This window comes from Amborella trichopoda, chromosome 2, assembly GCF_054954075.1.
Source record: "Amborella trichopoda isolate Santa Cruz 75 chromosome 2, AtrichopodaSantaCruz75HAP2 v2.0, whole genome shotgun sequence".
Lineage (NCBI taxonomy): Eukaryota > Viridiplantae > Streptophyta > Magnoliopsida > Amborellales > Amborellaceae > Amborella > Amborella trichopoda.
The window spans coordinates 52243627-52266306 of record NC_142337.1 but is presented as its reverse complement, the minus strand read 5'-3'; the positions used below and the strand labels follow the sequence as shown (position 1 = coordinate 52266306).

General features: G+C 32.6%; 1 protein-coding gene across 4 annotated transcripts in view; it reads right to left on the bottom strand.

Moving 5' to 3' along the window:
- The window catches only part of SCPL31 (serine carboxypeptidase-like 31), a 42055-nt gene extending 28542 nt beyond the window's left edge, over positions 1-13513 (bottom strand). For 3 of the 4 annotated variants that reach the window (XM_088858526.1, XM_088858525.1, XM_088858524.1), the window contains exons 1-7: positions 13189-13513; positions 11481-11582; positions 10486-10581; positions 10317-10409; positions 10142-10224; positions 9670-9951; positions 3760-3893 (exon numbers count right to left, since the gene is read on the bottom strand). In XM_088858526.1, the coding sequence (XP_088714652.1) occupies positions 3760-3893; positions 9670-9951; positions 10142-10224; positions 10317-10409; positions 10486-10581; positions 11481-11582; positions 13189-13489 (1091 nt within the window). In that variant the 5' untranslated portion in view covers positions 13490-13513. The remainder of the gene's footprint in view (positions 1-3759; positions 3894-9669; positions 9952-10141; positions 10225-10316; positions 10410-10485; positions 10582-11480; positions 11583-13188) is intronic. The other variant, XM_088858527.1, reaches the window with a different exon arrangement.
- Positions 13514-22680: the final 9167 nt, after the last annotated feature.

Sequence of the window (22680 nt, the reverse complement as noted above, 5' to 3'; positions counted from 1 at the left end):
GTTTGATAGCTTATTTTTGTGTAGCATGATGTTTCCAATTTTTCGAAAGATTGTGAGTCAAGGTAGTAAGAGAGAGCACCTCATTTACTTAAAGTTATCAAATGCAAGGTGTGGGTTAACGTGTTAAGGGCTGCTTCATATGGCCAAATGACATATTTAAAAAAATATGGCCAAGTCGATTTTCAAATGGGCAAATAAATAATGGCCAAACCTCATTTACTCACTAATCTTTTGAGTTTAACATGAAAAAAAAAAAATTATATAAGATGACAACTTTAAAATGCAAAATTAAGATGCATATTTTTAAAAAACAAGTTAAGTTTTTATCCATTTCAGCATGTGGAAACATGTGGGATGAGTATAACATATTTTAGTTTCTACCTCTTTTCTTCATAGAGGCCAATAAGCAGATTTAAGGACTATGAAGTTGCAACAAATGATAGATAGCTTGTAACAAATAAAAAAACAAATTAGAAGAAAATGTCACAACTAAACAAAAAGTTGAGAACACAGACATCAGTAACATACACCAAAAATAACCTTAAAAAGAAATAATTTTTTTCTCATATTCATCACAAAAAAATATTTCTATAATGTTATATATATATATATATATATATATATATATATATATATATATATATATATATATATATATATATATATATATATATATATATATATATATATAACATTAAAAACAATCCAACAAGCTCACCAAAAATATATAACATTAAAAAGAAACAAATATTTTTTTCTCATATTCATCACAAAATAACATATTTTTTTGTAAACAAAAATATAATATTAAAAACAATCCAACAAGCTCACCAAAAAATATATAAAATTAAAAAAAACGAGTATATTCTTTTTTTCTCGTATTCATCACAAATTACATATTTTCATAAAAACAAAATGTAATTTTATTAAAAACACAAAAAACATTTAGGCTAAAATCGAGCCAAAGAACATAAAAACTTTAGAGTTGAAATCAAACCCAAATCTTTCATTTTTTGAACAAATTGACATGGTGATATGATACATACTTCAACGAAGATTCAAATGCCTCAAATTTCATGAAAATTTATTCATTATTGAGATCTTTATTCAAAAAATCGCGGATTTTTTACTTCACGAAAATTTTAGGAAAAAACGCAGCAAAAAAATCGATATAAAAACATTTAATCAATATTAAATCAAATTAACTAGTTTATTTGATAGATAAGGCCTTTATGATCAAACTTCAGTGATCAATTCGATAAAAATTAATCAAATGATCGAATCAATTTGTTTGGATAAAAACAGTTCTTCAAGCAGCAGTACTTCGGGCCCAAAAAACCCTCAAATCTCAATCATTTTGGAAAAATTGGAATATGTAAACATTGAATCCTTCAACAATCAATCAAAGACCTCCATTTTATGAAAATATATGAGGTATTAAAGGTGCATTTGATAAAATGGCGGAAATTTCTAATTTTCAAAAATCCCCATTTCAATCCGCTAAGAACTCTTTGCTTTTTTACTTTTGATTCAATAATCGATTATCTATATAAACTTTACGGTGTAAAACATCAATATTTGACTGAAAAAACAAAAAAAAATTACAAAATGGAAGAAAAAAAAAGCTGCAAAATCTTGTTATATGAAAAATAATGGGCTTGTGTCAAATAATGACTGATAAGTTAAAACGGCATTATAACATACGAAAACAATGGTAAACCGAATCGGTTAGAAAAACAGGTCGATTTTGAATAAAAGCCGTTGGTTTCATATTGAACCGGCCGGTTTCAGTCCCGATTTTTTTTGGAGAGTGTCATCTTACCTAGTGTACCTTAAAACCGGCTCTAACCAGAATCACTACCCTACCGGTAGCGATCTAACATGACGGTTCCGATTCTAATCGGCCAATTTTGCGACCACTTATCCAAATACTAATTTCTGATGCGTCAACAACATGTAGCTTAGTATCTTTTTGAAGGAAAAAGTTTATGTAAGGCTATGGCCTTATACTATTTAAGTAAGGTGAACCTCAAAATTCCGATAGAAGAAAGCGTTTTGAAGTTTCAAAACCTTTTAATTGGTCATTCATCTTCGAGATATATGGAAGGAAAAAAAAAAAGTCTTAAAAATAATACATCTTGTAATAAGTTATCTAGACTATATATTTTAGGAAAAATATATCCATATCCTCTATTGTTAGGTTTCATTTATTGATAAACCCAAAGTTTCAAAAGATATCTTCTAGCCCCCTAGTCACTCTAAACCTATTTCTTAACTTAAACAAATATGAGAAATATATGTTATTTTTAAAATCAATCATTTCTCTCTCTTCATTTATATACCCCAAACTTCTGTGTCTCTCACTCTCTCTCTCTCCTCCCAATAGCCTCTCGACTCTATTAGAAGTTTGGGAGGATCGTTTTTAGAAAAGGTATGCATTTTTAGATTTATTTGGCCTAGAAAAAACAGGTTTAAATTAGCTCATGGGGTTAGAAGAAATAAAATCTATAATTTTTACGCCTCAAGATATCTTTTAAAACTTTGAGTCTATTGTGAAATGAAACCTAAAAATATGAGGTATAGAGATATTTTTCCTATATTTTAATTGGCTATTCATCCTCGAGATATATAGATAAAAAAAAAAAAAAAATTCAAATCTTAAAAATAGTACATCTTATAATAAGTTATCTAAACATATATTTCCAAGTGCTTATAGATATGTTCAATTTGTATCATTTTTTAAAATTTTAAATTTCATAATTAAGATTAAACATAGATTTTCAAGCCATGTAAAATATTTAAGATACATCTTCGGACAAAATTTAAATGTGCGCCTTGTATAGTTTGTAAGACGGGCACATTGTACAAACTTCAGCCCTCTTCCAATAGATCACTTTCTCTCTAGAAGAGATTTTATGCTACCGATAGAGCATAATGTCCATTTAATCAATTGGGTAAAACTCAAAATTCAGGAGTATTTTTAGGACTATGAAATTTGGGGATGTAACTTTTTCACCCATATGCTATAGTCGATAATTTTTATTTTTTTTTCCTAAATTGCATATTTTATGGGCTTGAAAAAAATATTACCACACAAGATTGATATAAACTGTCCAATTTTTGAAGGGTGAGATATGTTAAGAAATTCAAAATTCAAATTTTTTTTCTTTGGAATATTAGGCAATTTCCAAAATTTTAGTTCAAAAAAATCATCCCAGGTAGTAAATATACGATATGCTCACACAGAGTATTATTTAAGCTACACAAAACTTTTCTAGGGTAATATTTCCCAAAAAAGAAATTCCAAACCATAAGGAAAAGTATTTCATTACATATTTTCTTTTGGATGCGGTTTGTATAAGGTTGCAGTCCTTAAACAATCAAATTAATACACACCTCCAAATTTGATTATAACATGTAATTTTGGTGTAAAATTTTTTAAGATAGCCTAAAATTTTATTTTCATTTCTAATTATAAAATTCTAAACATAAAAAATAGTTCAAATCAAGTAGATATACAAACATATTAAAATCTTGAAAATGGACAGTCCAGATAACTTGTTGCAAGATGTACTACTTTTGAGACTCAATTTTTTATTTTTTTATTTTCATGTTTATACATCTCGATTTCGAAATAATCAATTAAAGAGTTTTTCAACATTAAAACAAATGTTTCCGATGGATTTTTATAATGCACCTCAATTCTATAAAATATTTCCTTTCTTTTTTTTTAATCAAACAAGGTTGCAAAAGCGTTACTTGCAGATGGTCCAGTTCCTGAGGTGGTTGCCATCGGTGACGTGAAGGGCCCTTTGAACATCTGCACGGTTGTAGAAAGCCGTAGCATAGTCGTCAAGGCATGGGTCGTACCCTCCCAATACCCTCGGCAGCATCTGTTTTACCGGCAGGAAAAACATAATATTACTCAAACATTGAACTTATTGTATTGGCAATAATGAAGGGAAAATTTACCATATTTCTCTACTTATGTATATTTTTGGAAAAATATAAAGAGATTATTTATTTTTAATACAAGAAGGTTACAACTACTCTTGTCCGTTAGATTTTAAATTAGATGATTGTAAGAGTGTTAGTGACTAGACTCAAAGTTTCAAAAAAAAAACTTAAACTTTGTGATACATTTCAAACCATCTAATTTGACATCTAATAACTACAAATAATTGCAGCCTCCTTATATAAAGACAAATGAATGGATGGTTGAGATAGCCCCAATCCCAATGTCATGCCTCTAAACTATTTTTTTTCTTCTTTTTTTAGTAAAGTATTTTTCGACTCCAAATTTAGTGCTCTACTCCTCTTAAGGTTGCACCTGCAAAAAATATAAAAAATATTCATGATAAAATAAAATAATAAAAAATACCTATGAAAGTTTCATGGATATTTTAGTTTTTTTATTTTTTTTAAAATAAATTTTTAGTATTGTTTTAGGTGCACCCCATTGAGAAGATGACACTACCAAATTTCATCTTCGTATGATTTGTAAAATAGATAATAAAAAATAAAGTACTTTGAGACGTCAGACCTAGATCAAACGGTTAGTGGCTCACTTGTGATATTGTAGTCGAAACCATCTGAACCTTCCATTCAGATCGGACAGCTAGGATATGGAGATATAGAAAATAATATATATATGATCCAATGAAACGGTTGCATCATAGTATAATGCAACGACACTTCTGGAAAACCATGTTTGTGGTATTTGTATGACCCCAAATTTTGCACACACACTCTCTTCATCTCAATAATCAATCCCCAAACAAAAAAATTTAAATTTGAACCCTAGATATGGTCAAAATGAGTCATCTCCACAAACGAATCTAGACCATTCATTTTATGAATTTCAAGATCTTAGCTTTTATAAACTCAAAATCATTTTTTTCTCTTTTAACATTGTTCATCTAATGATAATAACGCCATCCAAAAAAATTGGAAATAAAATAATATTTCTAAGGCCTAGATCTTAGCATCTCACCAAAATGAACGGCCTTTGTTAATTGGCGTAAAAAAATATTTTCTAGGTTATGTTTTCAATTTTTTCTTTTTTTGTGATTTTTCATTAGAATGAAAAGAGTGTATATTTCAAAATTTGGATCAAACAAATGGCCATAAGATGGTTTTTTAACCTTGTTGCATCATATTACTATACAACAGTTGCATGATACCATTGCTCATATACAACGGCCTAGATTGAATCTGGGCCGATCTGACGATCATAGATGTCCGGTAGTATTTGAATTTTATTTATTTTTATATAAATCCAAATCAGTTGAAATTTGGAATACATAACAAATAGGTGAATCTTTGAAAAATATAAAAAAAATATTTTATATGAAATAAATTGACCAAAATACCCCCAAAAAGTTTTGAGGGTACTTTGGTCAATTGTTTTCTCAAATTATTATTTTTTTTTATATTTTTATTAGGTGTGTCTTGATGAGAACGACTAAAATTTCAAGTGATTTGGATTTGTAGAAAAAAATTAAAATTCAAACACTACCAGACATCTGTGCTCGTCAGTTCAATTTATGTCGTTTGGCTTATACTATTCCATGAGCTAGTGGGCTCACCCAAGCTTTTTCCTATATATATATATATATATAATTAAAATTTAAACACGAAATGAAGTGTCTGATTGGCCCAGATTCAATCTTGACTATTGGGCTCATATGTTCATATGAGCTAGTGGGATAATCTTAACATAAATTAAAATTCAAACACGAAATGAGCGTCTGATCGGCTCAGATTCAATCTTGACCATTAAGCTCATATGTTTATATGAGTTAATGGGCTAATCTCGATATTTTCCATATATATATATATATATATATATATATATATATATATATATATATATATATATATATATATATATATATATATATATATATATATATACCCAAGAGATTCAATTGTCAATATTTCACCCCTGCCTTTGTCTTATTTCTAGAAAACTTATCAACGTCCACATCAAGAACATATCATAAAGGGTCACTCATAGATATTTTTTGTCCAAAAGTACCGATATCTTATAGAGTGACTTATTTGGTAAGATATTTGTTGTCCAAAAATACCGATATCTTATAGAGTGACTTATTTTGTAAGATATTGGTGTTGAAAAATCGAAATTGATATGTTTAGAGTGAGTATTGGTGTTTGAAAGCACAACAATCTTGTGGAAATTTAACAATGCTAAGACAAATATTCAAATATACGAATATCTCACAAGGTAACTTGGAGAATACCGGCATTCAAGAATGCCGATGCTAAGGTAATTTATTTAGGAAATAATTGGCATATCGAGTACTGATATCTCACGTAGTGCTTAGAGTAGGATATTGGTTAATTGAAAAACTTAAAATCTATGTGACCAAAGAACATCTATGTCTTAAGTACATCACCCTCGATCAACAGAGGGAGGGTTAGGGAGACCCACCAGAACATGATATGTCCACCTCTCTCCACCGTCTATCAACCCAATTGGATGGTCAGATTTTTATGAAATAGAGTTTCAATGGCCATGTAGATCAAAGCTTACTTTCCAAAGGATATCCTCTTGAGCAATGGTTTAAAAAACGGATCGGTGACCCGGATCGGGCTTCCAAAAAACCGATCCGGATCTACGAATCGGCGATTCGGATCGGGAATCGGGTGAATCGGTCAAAATAAAGCTTAAAAAAAATTCGAAAAAATTATTAAAATTCATTATAAATATTGTTTTTTAGGAATTCAATAAAAAATGAGGGTACTCCATTAAGAATTTTCATGTTTTTGAATGAATATGCGAATATTGATATGTTCTTTCCCTGCATGAACCGCCATTCAGCATTTAATTTACAGTATTTCGTGCTCATCCTTACACTGTTGCTGTTGGGACTCGATATGTGAATAATATGGCTGGGATAGGGTGGCCTCAGAATCATCATCTCTCTCATTTTCTCTTTGAATAATATGGATTAAAAAAAAAAAAAAACAAATTTTCAAAAAAATCGATCATGGATTAAAAAAAAAATCACAAATTTTCAAAAAATTCTATCATGGATTACAAAAAAAAATTCGATCATGGATTAAAAAAAAAAAATCACAAATTTTCAAAAAATTCAATCATGGATTACATAAAATTCGATCATGGATTACATAAAGTTCGATCATGGATTACAAAAAAAAACAAAAAATTCAATCGTGGATTACAAAAAAAGAAAAAAACAGTTCGATCATGGATTACAAAAAATTCAATCATGGATTACAAAAAACTCTATCATGGGTTACAAAAAAAGCAAAAAACAAAAAATTCAATCATGGATTACAAAAAAAAAAACAAACATTTCGATCATGTATTACAAAACATTCGATCATGGATTACAAAAAATTCTATCATGGGTTACAAAAACAAAAAAAGCGATCATGGATTACAAGAAAAGAAAACAAACATGTGGATCATGGATTACAAAAAATTCTATTATGGGTTATAAAAAACCAAAAAATTCGATCATGGATTACAAAAAAACAAAAACAATTTGATCATGGATTACAAAAAAATCGATCAAGTATTACAAAAAAATCTATCATGGAATACAAAAAAATAAAAATAAAAAAAAAATAAAAAAAATAAAAAAAAAAAAAATGAAAAAAAAAATAAATCCGTACGGACTCGCCGATTCACTATTCGGACTCGCCGATTCCGTACAGTGAATCGGAGAGTCACTGTGCGGAATCGTCCGGTTCTCTCTAGAACCGGACGATTTCTGATTTTTCAACCGATCCGGTCCCTTTTCGCGAATTCCGAGTCGAACAGGGCGAGTCCAGTTCGACTCGGCGTTTTTTAAAACGCTGCTCTCGAGAGATGCTGTCTTTACAATTCTTAAGTAATACTAAAATACCTTGATCGTATAGGGTGATTAAAATGTAGAATACTATTAAAAGATATCTTGAGGTCATATGGGGAGTGATTTCATACAACGGTTGTATAGTGATATAATGAAACAATCTTCGAAAACCATATTAAAGCCATTTGTTTGATCCAAATTTTGAAATACACACTTTTTTCATTCTAATGAAAAGAAATATTAGAAAACACAATCTAGAAAGTGTTTGTTAGCTCAATTAACATAAGCCGTCTATTTTGATGAGGTACTTAGATCTTAGCTTTAGAAAGATCTTTTTTCTTTCCAAGTTTTTGAGATAACTTTATTGTCATTAGATTAACAATGTTAAAAGTAAAATGTAAAAAATAATTTTTAATTCATAAAGGCTTAGATCTTGAAATTTACTAACTGGAAGGTCTCGATTCATTGTTAGAGGGGACTCATTTTGATCATATATAAGGTGTAATTTTTGTTTTTTTATTCTTTTTATTTTTGAGATTAATTGATGAGATGAAGGGAGTGTGTGTGCAAAATTTTGAGTCATATAAATACCGTAAATATGGTTTTCTAGAAGTATGGTTTCATTATATTATAATGGTACGATGACATAATATCGTTTTTCCATGTATGATAACATGGGTGCAAAAGTTATAACGCACGTCAATCATCACATGTAATATCAGACGGCAGGAGTTCCATTGTTTCTATGCCTTCTTTTGCCTAATGGATTTATTCGGCTTCGATATAAAAAAAAAAGACAAATGTCATAGGAAAAAAGAAAAAAAAAACATATATCATAGGAAAGGGAGAGGGAAATAATACGTCCATACCACTTTATTTTATACTTTCTGCATCTTCATTCAATTTTTCCAAAGTTGTTCCTTGGTTCGATATTAGCAGTAGCGGACAGGTTTTTTTTTTTTTTTTTTCCTCCGAACTATAAGTTATCGATCTGAGGTTTAGAATTGCTATTGTTTCCCATTCCATTTTTTTAAGCTTGGACAGCTTGTTCTATGTTAAATTTAAGGCTAACAAGCAGTCCAAATTTGAAATATTAGACAGCATATATCCTGTTCGAGGTTTTTACATCAGATTGTCTATCCCCTAACAAAATAAAAAAAAAATCAATTTGCAAGTTTGATATTGTGAGTTTCGAACGATGGGGCAAACTGGGAAAAAAAGTAGAAAAATAAAAGGCCGGGAGGTGTTTTTCATAAAAGGCACCGGTCCGATGTCGTAGATCTCGTACCAGCATCCTTGCGTATAATATTCCCATAGAAGTGTATGTTACCATATTTTGTGTAATTATATACGGTACGGATGTAATTTTTCCAAAGGGAAAGAGAGGACGAGGAGTGTGGCCTCAAAGATGAGATTTCTCTTTTGAACGGCCTAAGAAAAAACGTTCATAAAAAGCATCAATTTTGTAAAACATCTCAAAAAAATAAAAAAATCATCAAAAATATTGGCGAAAAACCTTCCAATTGATGATCCCCAGCGTTTTTTATATATATATATTTCGAGTGCTAAAAATAGTGCACCTTATAACATGTTATCTAGATCTTTATTTTTTAAAATTCTTAATTATTTACAGATTTGCTCACCATTTTTGAAGATGAATTTCACATTAGAGGTAGAGATAGATTTTCAAGCTGGTGTTTCTTGCACAAAAAAGGGTTCAGGATTAGAGGTGCAGCTTACTTTGATTATTTAAAATAGACTCCTTAAACAAGGTGCACCCTTTGAGGGTGGAAGTGAAAAGTAAAGTAGAGAAGAAATACGTTACCTTAGTTGAAGAGGACATGGAAAACATGCATCGGTCCTGAGAGTGAGAAGCGTTTGGAATACAACGTGAAGTGTAGAGGCTGTAAATGTCAATTTCCCCATATTGCTTCAACACTTCGTCCACGCCACCGTTGCAACGCTCGTTGCTCCATGTGTCGTTGCTATGGAAATCACAGTTGTCTTTTATTATTTGATGGGTCTCATCTGAAACCACTGCGTGGCTCCATGCGTAGTCCACTAACCCTTCCCAATCGTGCCCATCAGACGTCTCTGGATTACCCACCTGACCAGGTACAAATGTGAACAAAAGTTTTCTCTCTCTTTCCCTCTCTAACCTCCATGCATTTCCTGACTCTTTCTCTCTGTAACCTCCCTCTCTCTCTCTCTCTAACCTCCACGCATTTCCTGACTCTTTCTCTCGCTAACCTCTCTCTCTCTCTCTCTCTGTATGCGTGGGCCATGTTAAGGCGTACCATGAAGCCCTTTAGGTCGATGCACATGGAAGGGTCCTTGTTCTTGTCATGTATGAGCTCTGCTAACTCTGGAACATATTTCCCTGCATTGTTTATTGTTAATGAACTGAATAGATAGAGAGAGAGAGAGAGAGAGAGAGAGAGAGAGAGAGAGAGAGAGAGAGAGAGAGAGAACCTGCATAGCTTTCCCCTGCAATATAGAAACTACGGTTCCTGTATAAGGGGAACTTGTTGAACCACTTGTGGAGAAATGTGTAAGAATCAAGAGCTGTTCCACCCAAAAAATTCCAAGGAATAAGACCAGTGAGAAGAGAGAGAGAGAGAGAGAGAGAGAGAGAGAATACCTGTAAAATCATCACCGAGAAGCTTGTAGTCTGAGGTGATATTTGAATAAGAAAATCCCACACCGACCGGTGACTCCAGAAATAAAATATTGGCTACTGCAATCGAGTGTAGTGAAAGAATTTTAATGGGGGCAGAGAGTTGGATAATGGGGACCAGGAAAGTGCAGAAAACTAGTGTTTGATTACTCGACCGAGCCAGCTCGGACACACCCAGGATCTTCAAAAAATTAAAAAAAAAATAAGAAATCATTTAGTAATATGTTTTCTATCATGCTTTTTCTATCGTGTTGGTAAAGATGACAAAGTATTTTGGGTATGAATATTTATTTATTTATTTATGTTTTCTTTTTTATTAGGGAAAAGTTTATATAGAGCCAAGGCTCTAAACAGTCAAATTAGAGCCCCTCTCAAAAATGTCACTAAAAGAGGTTGTTTGAGGTTGTTTTGATGCCCAAATATCCTAAAATCCATATCTTAACATCAAGATGCATGGACAAGAAAAAATAAGTGCATTTGTTAATGCATGTTTGGAACGTCAATTTTTTAAATTTTCAATTTTTCATAGATCTACTTGATCTACACTATTTTTTAAACATTAAATTTTATAATTAGATATGAAAATATATTTTTAGGCATTAAATTTTATAATTAGATATGAAAATATATTTTAAGGCTATTACAAAGATTTTCGATGTTGAAACCACATTTCTCGATATTATCTAAAGGTGGGCTTTTATTGCCTCAGCTCTATGCAAACTACACCCATCACAAATTGATTTTTTTTTTTTTCTGGAATCTATTTTTTATCAGCATTTAGATGTTTTGTATAATTTTACTTTAAAACTATTTTCTTATATTTTTTTAAAAAAATTTACTTTTTAACATTATTTTGCCTTGGCAAGAACTTGGCCAACTCGGGCCGAGTACTTGGCTTGAGCCTGAGCCGAAGCACCCGGCTCGAGTCCCTCTTTACAACACTGGAGGAGACCACCTACCCCCATTCCAAGCGAAAGGGTTGAGCTTAAGGCCATTGGAATCCACAAAGAAAGGACCAATCTCTTGTGTTGCCCCGTAACCCACTGAAGAACACCCCGGACCTACAAAACATAAATCACATGTACCATCATAACCCAGCTCAGGGAATGATACAAAACAAAAAGGGAAAGTGGCTGGGGTCGTGGTGCTAGCACCCAATACCCTAGTCACCATGGAGTGGTTTTCATACCCACCACAAACACTACCCTACTGACTTTTAATGGGGAGGGGCTTGTCTTCTCCATTGAATTACTAAAAATAAATAAAGAAAAAGAAAAAAAAAGCATTGAATAAAAAGAATTAAAGAAAAACAAACTGTGTCGAACCCAATAAACTTAGGTGCATTTACTATTTTTTTTTACTGCAATAATGTGAATACAAAGCAGGTTATATTTTCCTTGGAAATGTTGATAATTGGTTCATTTACTTTCATTCAAGAAAGTCATAATCATTGTCAACCATTGAAATCGAGCGGCTGAAGGTGTCTCATTGACTTGGCACAAAGTCCAGAATAACTTTCTTGAAACTATATCACACATTTTAAACCACCAAATTTCACATCATCAATCATGATCAACCATTAGATTTGAAATCAAGTGGTTGAAGGTGTGTCATTGACTTGGTAAAAAATCTACAACAAACTTTCTTGAACTATATGACAGATTTTAAACCATCAAATTTCACATTTGATGACTTATTATGATTATGACATCCTCGTATAAAAATTAAGTGGTCTTATACTATATAATCCCATAAATTTTTACAAAACATATGCATGGTTGTCACCTTATAAAGTTTTAACTACGAAATTATGAGCATTCAAACTTTGGCCAAGTGAGAGCGGTTCTTTTAGACAATAATGAATATAAGTAATTATGCGCACCAAATAGGAAGTGCATGTACCAAAATTAACAAGTCTACATGATGATGTATTCGTTCTGTGTAGTTCTATTAGGGAGACCTTAGGACCCTTTGCATTTCATAGTGCGAAGACCATGTTCACATGCTAAAATATAGGAAAAGGGGGTTGTATTATATTACTATACAATCGTTGCATAAAATCGTTTTTTTTTATCTTTTATATATGGAGGTCACAATCATTATTGTCTTTTAAATTTCAAAATGGGTGGTTGTAAAAATGTCATTTACTTTTTCGAACTTTGTGATTCACCCCATGCCATCCAATTTTACCTCTAATGATTGATAATAATTATGACCTCACGCTACAAAAGAAACAGACAATCCCTCAAATAAGGTTGAAAATTTATATGAACTTTTTCATAAATAGATATTCATGCGCCTTTCCAAGTGGTTGTGAAGACGAGTGCGTCCGTGCCTATACTTTTTGGTGTCCCATGGCCTCTAAACTTTAATGAATTTTGTATTTACATGTTTCCACTCGTTGTTTAGGGCATGTTGGTAATGTGAAAAGGCAAGCTTGAAAATGACACACACATAAAGGGTCAGTATATGTCTTCTCCTCATGAAGACATGCAAGGCACCTTTTGTGTTGAAAAAACAAAATTAAAAGCAAAACCCAAATAACTGCCAACTAAAATCTAGAAGTTATATACTAGGTGATAAGTCTCATATAAATTGGAGAATATCTCAATGCTTTGAACTAATATCTGATGACCCAATTGTCTTAATAGTTTGTATAGATACTACCTCCATTGAGCCACAATACTAGAGGCTTCTGTTCTGGATGAGAAGCCTCAAAGAACCAGTAAAAGAGAGCCCTCCCATTCTCTTCATTCACAGTCACATAACCTGCATAGTGCTCAAACCCCACCATGGGCTGGCCTGGCAAGTTAGTGACCAAATCCTCACTAGACCAAGAAAACTCCCTCTTGAGAGGCAACCAAAACTCTCCCCTTGTTCCCAAGGCAGGCCCCATAAAGTAGAATACAACCACACAAAAGAAGAGAGAATTCAATAAACAACCCATTTCCCTCCAAACCAAATGCATAGATTAAACTCTCTACACCTCAATGGCTTGCAAATGCCTAAGACCCACTTTTATACACCCCAAAAGGAGCTTAGATACCATGAGTAAAGTCCATAATCTAAAAAAAAATTATTAAAATGGAAAAGTGCTATTGACCTACCTGGCCATGGTTTTTGACTAGGCAAGCAGCTATGTCCCATCTGACATGGACCTTTAGGCAGGATTTGGGCATTTTTGTGCAATGGGTGAGTGGAGTCTCCATTTTTTGGGTGTTGGGTTGATGTGTTCAACCCTCAGCCAAGGTTTGGCCTATGAATTACTAGTGGGTGTTGAAACCTGACTGGGATTCCAACTTTTCATTGGATGAGGGAAAAAGCATGAAAAACCTGTGCAGCTTCTCTCTTTCTCTTTCTCTTTTTCTTCTCTCTCTTCTGTGTCGGTAAAGTCCCATGACAGTACGAGTGTATCTCACTCTTGACAGGGCTGGCAGTGGGCTGGGTGGCCGGGCCCTAAAAAATTAGGGCTTGGGCCACAAACTGTGGCCTTAGGGCCAATGCTGGCCCAGTCAGGCCCTTTTTTTTCTTGTTCTTTCTTTTACTTTAGCTTCATTTGATTTTGGCTGGCCCGACCCTAACAAGGCCAGGGCCAGGCTTGGCCCACAAACTATGGCCTTAGGGCCGGTGCTGGCTCAGTTCTGTCTAGTCAGGACCTTTTTTTCTTGTTTCTTCTTTTACTTTAGCTTCATTTGTTTTTGGCTGGCCCAACCCTAATAGGGCCGGGACTGGGCTTGGGCTGGCCCTAGGGAGGCCCGGCCCCGATTGCCACCCTTATCTCTTGGTGGGGCTTCTTCTAACATTCTCCTCTTTGCACTAGGGGAAGGTTGGGGGGTTCCCATGTTAACCCTAACTTTGAAGGTTCTCACACTTACCTAAAATAGAAAGCCTACTCATTCAAATCCGTTTCTTCCTTTTTCCCAAAATATTCTTTTAGAGAGTTCCATATTGTTATGAGCATGGGAAATGTGCCACATTTCGATTTGACACGCTTTTGATCATAGCATGTGTGGGTCCACGTGTCCATTGATGATAAGATTGGTTGGTCCAAATCCACATAGGCAACGTATTGAGATGGGATTTGTTAGTTCAAAAAGTTTAAAAATTTGAGACTTTAGTAGCGGATAATTCTTGTCGCTTTGGTAAGATATCGTTTATCCCTTGATGCAATATGGTTGAGGCATTAATCATTGCCTCCGGGGTGGCAATTTCAGTCAGTCAAAGGTCAAAAATAGTGTTGTCTCACTATCTTCTTCATTCTTCTTTTAGTGGACTTTATAAGTAGTGCCTTGGTCCAATTTGGATGGGTTTTGTTGGGTCCGAGTTTTTGTTGCTTTCAAGGAACCTGTGTTGGATAAGTCTGAATCAATTAAGATATCTTTTGACAGATTTCGACATTTAGTTTGATTGAAATTAGTAGTTTTTCCTAAGAGTTACAAACTACCTGCTACGGTGCTACACTAGTATGATACCTAGGGTTTAGAGTTATAGGTTTATGGATACAGAACGAAAAATAGGCAAACCTTGATCTTCAAGGGAGATCGTAAGCAGGAAAGGGGCTGGCGTCGTGGTGGTAGCATCCTCACGCCCAGTTACCACATTGTGGTATCCATTCTTATCATTGTCTAACACCATCAATTGTAACACCTTCAAAACAAAAAAAAAAAAGAGAGAGTGAGAGAAAGAGATCCTAAACTCCATCCATCCATATTTGTTTGTCTTTGTAGCCAAACAGAAAGGATGATATTTCTTTGGCATTCTGGTAAGAAGAAATTTTGCAGCCAAACAGAAAGGATGGTAAATCTTTGGCATTCTGGTAAGAAGAAATTTAGCAAAGCAAAGAAGGCTTCCTATAAAAAAACAACAAAAGATTTCATGTGAAGAGGGCAAAGTCTTCAATATTCCCTCTGCCCCCTACTATTGCCTCTACAACTTTCCTTCAAAAGTATATCCCGTTTTCACAGCCACATGTTCTTTGTGTCCTTTTTCCTCTTCCTCTTCCTGCAACTTGCATTCAACAGCACTCCCCTTTTGTAGTTGTATCTTCTTTATATCCCGTTTATAAAGATATGCAACAATGTTGTTTGGTTAGCTTCTAGAAAAACTCGATTTATGAGAAATCCCTTATTTCGCTCTACTAAGTTGAAAATCAGGTTTTGGAAATTTGTTGTTAAACCAATTTAGTGTTCATTTCATATATTAATGATTCCATAGTAGTTTAGTCGTTTACTTCATATGTTAATGATTCCATAGTGTTGTGTGTCTAATAAAAATAATTTTTTGAAAATAAGACATCCACAATATGATAATAATAATAATAATAATAATAATAATAATAATAATAATAATAATAATAATAATAATAATAATAATAATAATAATAATAATAATAATAATAATAATAATACTAATAATAATAATAATAATAATAATAATAATACTAATAATACTAATAATAATAATAATAATAATAATAATAATAATAATAATAATAATAATAATAATAATAATAATAATAATAATAATAATAATAATAATAATAATAATAATAATAATAATAATAACGATAGCGATAACGATAGCGATAGCGATAACGATAACGATAACGATAACGATAACGATAACGATAACAATAACAATAATAATAATAATAACAACATAAACACACATAAAATAATTACACCATAATATCAATATTATAGTAAATTAATTCATATCATAATAAAGATATATTATAGTAATATTATAATAAATGTTATTATAATATGTTATAATAAATTATTATAGTAATAAATTTTAAAATTATAATAATAAATTATAAGAACAAATTATAATAAGAAATTATAATAGATATTACAATAAATTATTATAACATAATATTGTAATAAAAATATAATAGTATTATATGTCACTATTATGGTACAATATAATAATATATTATCATATAATAATAATCATCATCATCATAACCCTTCTTCAATTATTTAGGATCGGCTATACGAATCCTGCCAGTCTGCTCTGTTAAATGTCATATCTTCAATGAGGCTATAAGTCCCCATATCTTTTCAAACTACTTCCATCCACATTTTTTGGGGCCTACCTCTTGTCATTTTCAATCATTCAACTTGAACTAACTCACACCTCCTAAACAAGTGCTATACTAGGTCGGCACCATAACATGGCCAACCCATTGAAGTCTACTTTCTCACATCATATCACCGACTAGTGCCACACCTAAATTTTTCTGAATAGATTCATTTCGAATTCTATCATTTCTTATCTTACCACTCATCCATCTCAACATCCTCATCTCCGTTGTACTTATACTGTATTTTGTCTGCCCAACATTTCGCTCTATAGAGCAAAGCTAGTCTCACAACTATCTTATAGAACTTGCCCTTCAACTTTGTTTGTATACTACAATCACATAAAATTCCAGCTACACAACTCCACTTCGCCCACCCAACTCTTCAGTGTGCGACATCTTCCTCAATCTCTCCATTTTCCTGGATTATTCGACCCAAGATATTGAAAATGGTGTCTTTTTTGTCGTAAATCTTAACTATTTCATCTTCTCTACTCCTATTATTACTGAACTTGTATTCCATATACTCTATTTTACTCTGGCTAATTTTAAAACTTTTGGATTCTATAGCATCCTTCCAAATTTCTAATTTTGTGTTGATGTTGTTTTGGGTCTCATCGATCAAAACTAGTTCATTTACGAACAACATGCACCATGGTACCTCATCCTATAGGTGCCTGATTAAGGCGTCCATAACTGAAACAAAGAGGTACGGGCACAATGCTGACCCTTGATGTAGACCTATTAATATTATTATCATATGCTAATAATAATATCAAATATGTTGATGATAATAATAATGATATTAAAAAATAATAGCATTACTATAAAAAGTAAGAAGTAAAAAGGGAAAGAGGTGCACACCCCAATGCAAAAGCTAGCTTTTCCAAATGCTTAGATTTGCTAATTCCAATGTTTTTTTTAGAATGATCAAATCATGGATATAAGAGGTTTTGAGGATGTTGATATCTTGGACATACGCTTCAAAAAATACAGCCAAACAACCTTAGGTCATCAAAAACTGGATATGCAAAAGAAAAATTGTATAAGAAAAATGATAAGAAAAATTGTTTGGTTTTAAATGAGGGATTTAAAATAGCTGATCTGAAATTCAAACCAACCCTCATTGGGCCACGTCACATGAGCCAGAGAATTGACATAGGAGCTTGCAGAGGAAGCCGGGGCCATAGTGCTCGATCTATTGGACCTCATTTTCTCACACCTTCCCCGGACCTGAATCCAATCTTTGCTACAATATTTTATCTTAGGAAGATCACAAAGGCTCCTTCCAAAGTAACAACATTAAGAGCTCCTCATTTCCATCCTTAAGCCTGATATTTTTAGAAAAGGAGAATAATACTTTCTTTTCACTGTAGTTCTTACATAAGACAGATCTAGTCTGACCATGGACTTCCAATCAATACCCATACACTCTCCACACAAGTTAACTAACCTATGGAAAACCCCCAAATTTCAAGCGTAAAAAAGGATACCCATAGTCTAATCCAACAAGGTTCCATGTGAATGATAGACAGATTGAAACTAGGTTTCCAGAGTTCAAGCTAACTCTCCAATGGTTTTACAAAGCCTATGCTTCAAAGCTTCTCCTCAAACTCGATTTTTAAAACTACTTTGTTATCCCCAAAGTTTTAACTGGTGGGCCATAAGTAAAGTTCCAAGCTCTCCTAGCCCAATCAATTAGAAAATGTCATTGGAATGAGAAAAAAATATCCAACCACCATGGCTGAAAATGCTTAATCATCTCTTTTAAGGCCCCTATATTCTACAAAAACTGCAGGAAAGACGTGACCACCATCTTCCTCCTTATCTTCCTTGGACTCCATCTTACCCTTTATTGCAAGTAGGGTTTTGGTGTCTTATTCAAATTATCCTTTAAACTTTGATATTGTTTTCAAATGAGCAAGGAAAATTGCACATCTACATTATGGATTCCATGAGTTCGTGACAAATATAGCAGGCATTTTGGACGAACTTGGAATTCCTAATATCCAAAGTTCCAACAAAATAAGCACACATTTCAAGTTATTCGTATCGAAAAGAAACAGAGTTAGGTGTTATCTATAGAGAATGATGTATGCATGTGTTTCTTGAAGAGAAGTAAGATGTAGACGGTAAGATTGGATAGAGCCAGGGTTGGTGCCGTGCATAAAAGCAGAACAAGGCAAAAAGCTAGAGAGGCAAAATGAGAGGAAAGGAGGGATGAACCAAAGAAGAAGAAGGACGAGGTGAAGAGAGAGGTGTGCACCAAACAAGAACAATGCGAGAGGGAGAGAGAGAAAGAGATGTCTTTACATTGTATATCTACATTGCCACCTTTTAATTACAAAAGTTCTATAGAATAAATGTCTTTCTAAGAGGCTAGTTATGTGGCCTATAAGCCTCTTTTCTTTTGGGAACTCTTTTTTTTTTTTTTTTTTTTGTTGACAAGAGGACAATAAATCTTATTGCTTAAAGCGGCTTAACAGCAGATTCCAATGGATAAAAAGAAAAGGAAATCTCTTGAAGATAGACTCCCCTAGTAGCCACTTTATCTGCTCTATCATTAGCTTCCCGATAAACATGATGAAATACTATCTCACGATTCCGACAAATATCCCATATTTCATTCCATAAATCTCTTAGATTCCATGGTGGCTTTCCGGTCCAATTTCCCCAATTAATAACATTTAAGGAATCCCCTTCCACCTCCTAATTAAAACCAACATGTTTATCTCTTAGGTTTACGCCTTGTAACAACGCCATCGTCTCTGCCTTATTTGCTGAAGAGAAAGTACAACCACTTTGTGCCCATGAGTTAGTCATTACCCCCTCCAATTCTTGTTGGTCTTGAATTCCCAAATAAACTTCCATCAAAATTCAATTTTACATTACCCTGAATTGGAGGATTCCAACAACTATATGGTATTGAATTTAGGACATTCTGCATAACTAGAATGTGTAAATTTTGAATCACATCTACTTTTGATATGCTATATCCTTCCTTTGTATTTGAATACCATAACCATAAATTATGAATTATTATCTCCTTAACACTAGGCATATCATAACCTATCACATCAAAAGTGTGTCGGTTTCTTACCATTCAAATTTCTCAAATTAACGACCCCTTAAATATATTCCATATGATTGTTCCTTTTTTCGGGAGATTTGGTAAACTCAAATGTGAAAGTATCTTCTTATGTGACGCCAGCAAAGGCATCACCACACCCACATGGCTAAAAGCTCACTCCCACTAAGACGTAGCAACTGGACAATGCAAGAACAAGTGATCACCAGCCTTTTCATCCCCTTTGTACAAAATATAGATATTTACAATCATCTTACATCTAATTCTTAAGTTATAAATTGTTAACACCTTATTCTGAGATAAGATCCAAACAAACATCTGCGCTTTATGTGTAATTTTCAATTTCCAAATTTTATTAAGCTCGGGAATGGACCATTGCACTCTATCGTTAAATATAAGTCGGTATGTTGATTTTACTGAGAAAACTCCATCGCTTGAGAGTTCCCATATCACTTCGTCCCTCACCTCCTCAGACACATACACCTCCTGTAATTTTTTTATTGGATCCATGAATTGTAAGATAAGCACATCTGGGAATCTGTTATATGCAAATTGTAAGTTCCAACTTCCTCCACTTCCACTTCGAATGTATACTTCATTAACTTTAATACGTTGAGACCCACTTCTATCATAAATGTATTTATACATATTCTTCAAGAAACCATCTCCCAGCCATCTTGACGACCAAAAACCAAGCTAAGCTTCATTACCCACAACCCATCCAATATTTCACAGCACTATTTCTCTATTTGCATATTAATATTTCACAGCACTATTTCTCTAGTTGCATATTTCTTTCCATGTTTGGGATTGAAATCTACCACCTCTTCCTTTTCCAATAAAGCCATTATTGTCCACCCCATATTTAGATACAATAACCTCCTTCCATAATTGATTCTCCTTTCCTAAGGTTTTCCACCACCATTTAGCTAGTAAAGCTTGATTAACACATTTTACTTTTCTTATACCCAAACCCCCTTTTGGGTACAAACTTTACCCCAACTCACTAAATAGTATTTCCTTCCTTCATCCAAAGTACTCCACAAAAACTTCCTCATTAGCTTTTTTATCTCTTTGATCACTGGTGAAGGCATATGCAACAAAGAGATTAGGAATACATGCATATTAGCTAATGAGGATTTAATCAACATCACCCTACCTCAGTATATGCGAAATTCTATGTGGTTAATATGAGGTAATACCATATACTTAGATTTAATTTTGAGCTTTAATAAGATGTAACAATAGAGGGAAAATCTTGTATCACTAGATGGAAAACTCAATGGTGTGTTTGGATTCTTTTATTGATATTAATTTTTATTCTATTATTATTTTTTATATTATTATTGTTGTCATTTTTATTTTTAATAGAACTGGCAATAGTAGCAGAGCCAAGTTTATTGTGACAACTCCATATACAACTTGTCGAATCCTTTTTCTTTTCATTGTTATTCTCTTTCTTCTCTGACCGCATATGGAAAAGATATCTATACAATTTTCTGTTAATTTTTTAAAAAATGGGGGGCTATTTTTGTGTCCTTTTACATCTCCTATAGTGATTTCCTCATAATGCCCTTGACAAGTTATCAAATACCAATTTACTTTCTATTGCTGAAGACTTGTATAGAGGAAAAATTTTCCATTATTACATGATGAGCTTCTTTTATTCTAACGTCCTTGTTTTTATTTTTTTTACAATCAAAGCAAAAACCTGTGACTCTTTGTTGGGGGTGATTTTTGGATACCTGAATCTCAGATAAAGTATACTATATCAACTGATGGTATTAATAATTGCAAATCGAGTAATCCTTAAGAACATCCGAGGTTCGTGGACCGAAAGATCTTATGGATGGTTAATTGCAATGGTTTAAAAAACGGATAGGTGACCCGGATCGGGCTTCCAAAAAACCGATCCGGATCGGCGAATAGGCGATTCGGATCGGGAATCGGTCAGAATAAAGCTTAAAAAAAATTCGAAAAAATTATTAAAATTCATTATAAATATTGTTTTTTAGGAATTCAATAAAAAATGAGGGTACTCCATTAAGAATTTTCATGTTTTTGAATGAATATGCGAATATTGATATGTTCTTTCCCTGCATGAACCGCCATTCAGCATTTAATTTACAGTATTTCGTGCTCATCCCTACACTGTTGCTGTTGGGACTCGATATGTGAATACTATGGCTGGGATAGGGTGGCCTCAAAATCATCATCTCTCTCATTTTCTCTTTGAATAATATGGATTAAAAAAAAAAATAACAAATTTTCAAAAAAATCGATCATGGATTAAAAAAAAAAATCACAAATTTTCAAAAAATTCTATCATGGATTACAAAAAAAAATTCGATCATGGATTAAAAAAAAAAAATCACAAATTTTCAAAAAATTCAATCATGGATTACATAAAATTCGATCATGGATTACATAAAATTCGATCATGGATTACATAAAATTCGATCATGGATTATATAAAATTCGATCATGGATTACAAAAAAAAACCAACAAAAAAAAACAAAAAATTCAATCGTGGATTACAAAAAAAGAAAAAAACAGTTCGATCATGGATTACAAAAAATTCAATCATGGATTACAAAAAACTCTATCATGGGTTACAAAAAAAGCAAAAAACAAAAAATTCAATCATGGATTACAAAAAAAAAAACAAACATTTCGATCATGGGTTACAAAAAAAAAACAAACATTTCGATCATGTATTACAAAACATTCGATCATGGATTACAAAAAATTCTATCATGGGTTACAAAAAACAAAAAAAAAACAAAAAAATCGATCATGGATTACAAGAAAAGAAAACAAACATTTCGATCATGGATTACAAAAATTTCTATTATGGGTTACAAAAAACCAAAAAATTCGATCATGGATTACAAAAAAACAAAAACAATTCGATCATGGATTACAAAAAAATCGATCAAGTATTACAAAAAAATCTATCATGGATTACAAAAAAAAAAAAAAAAA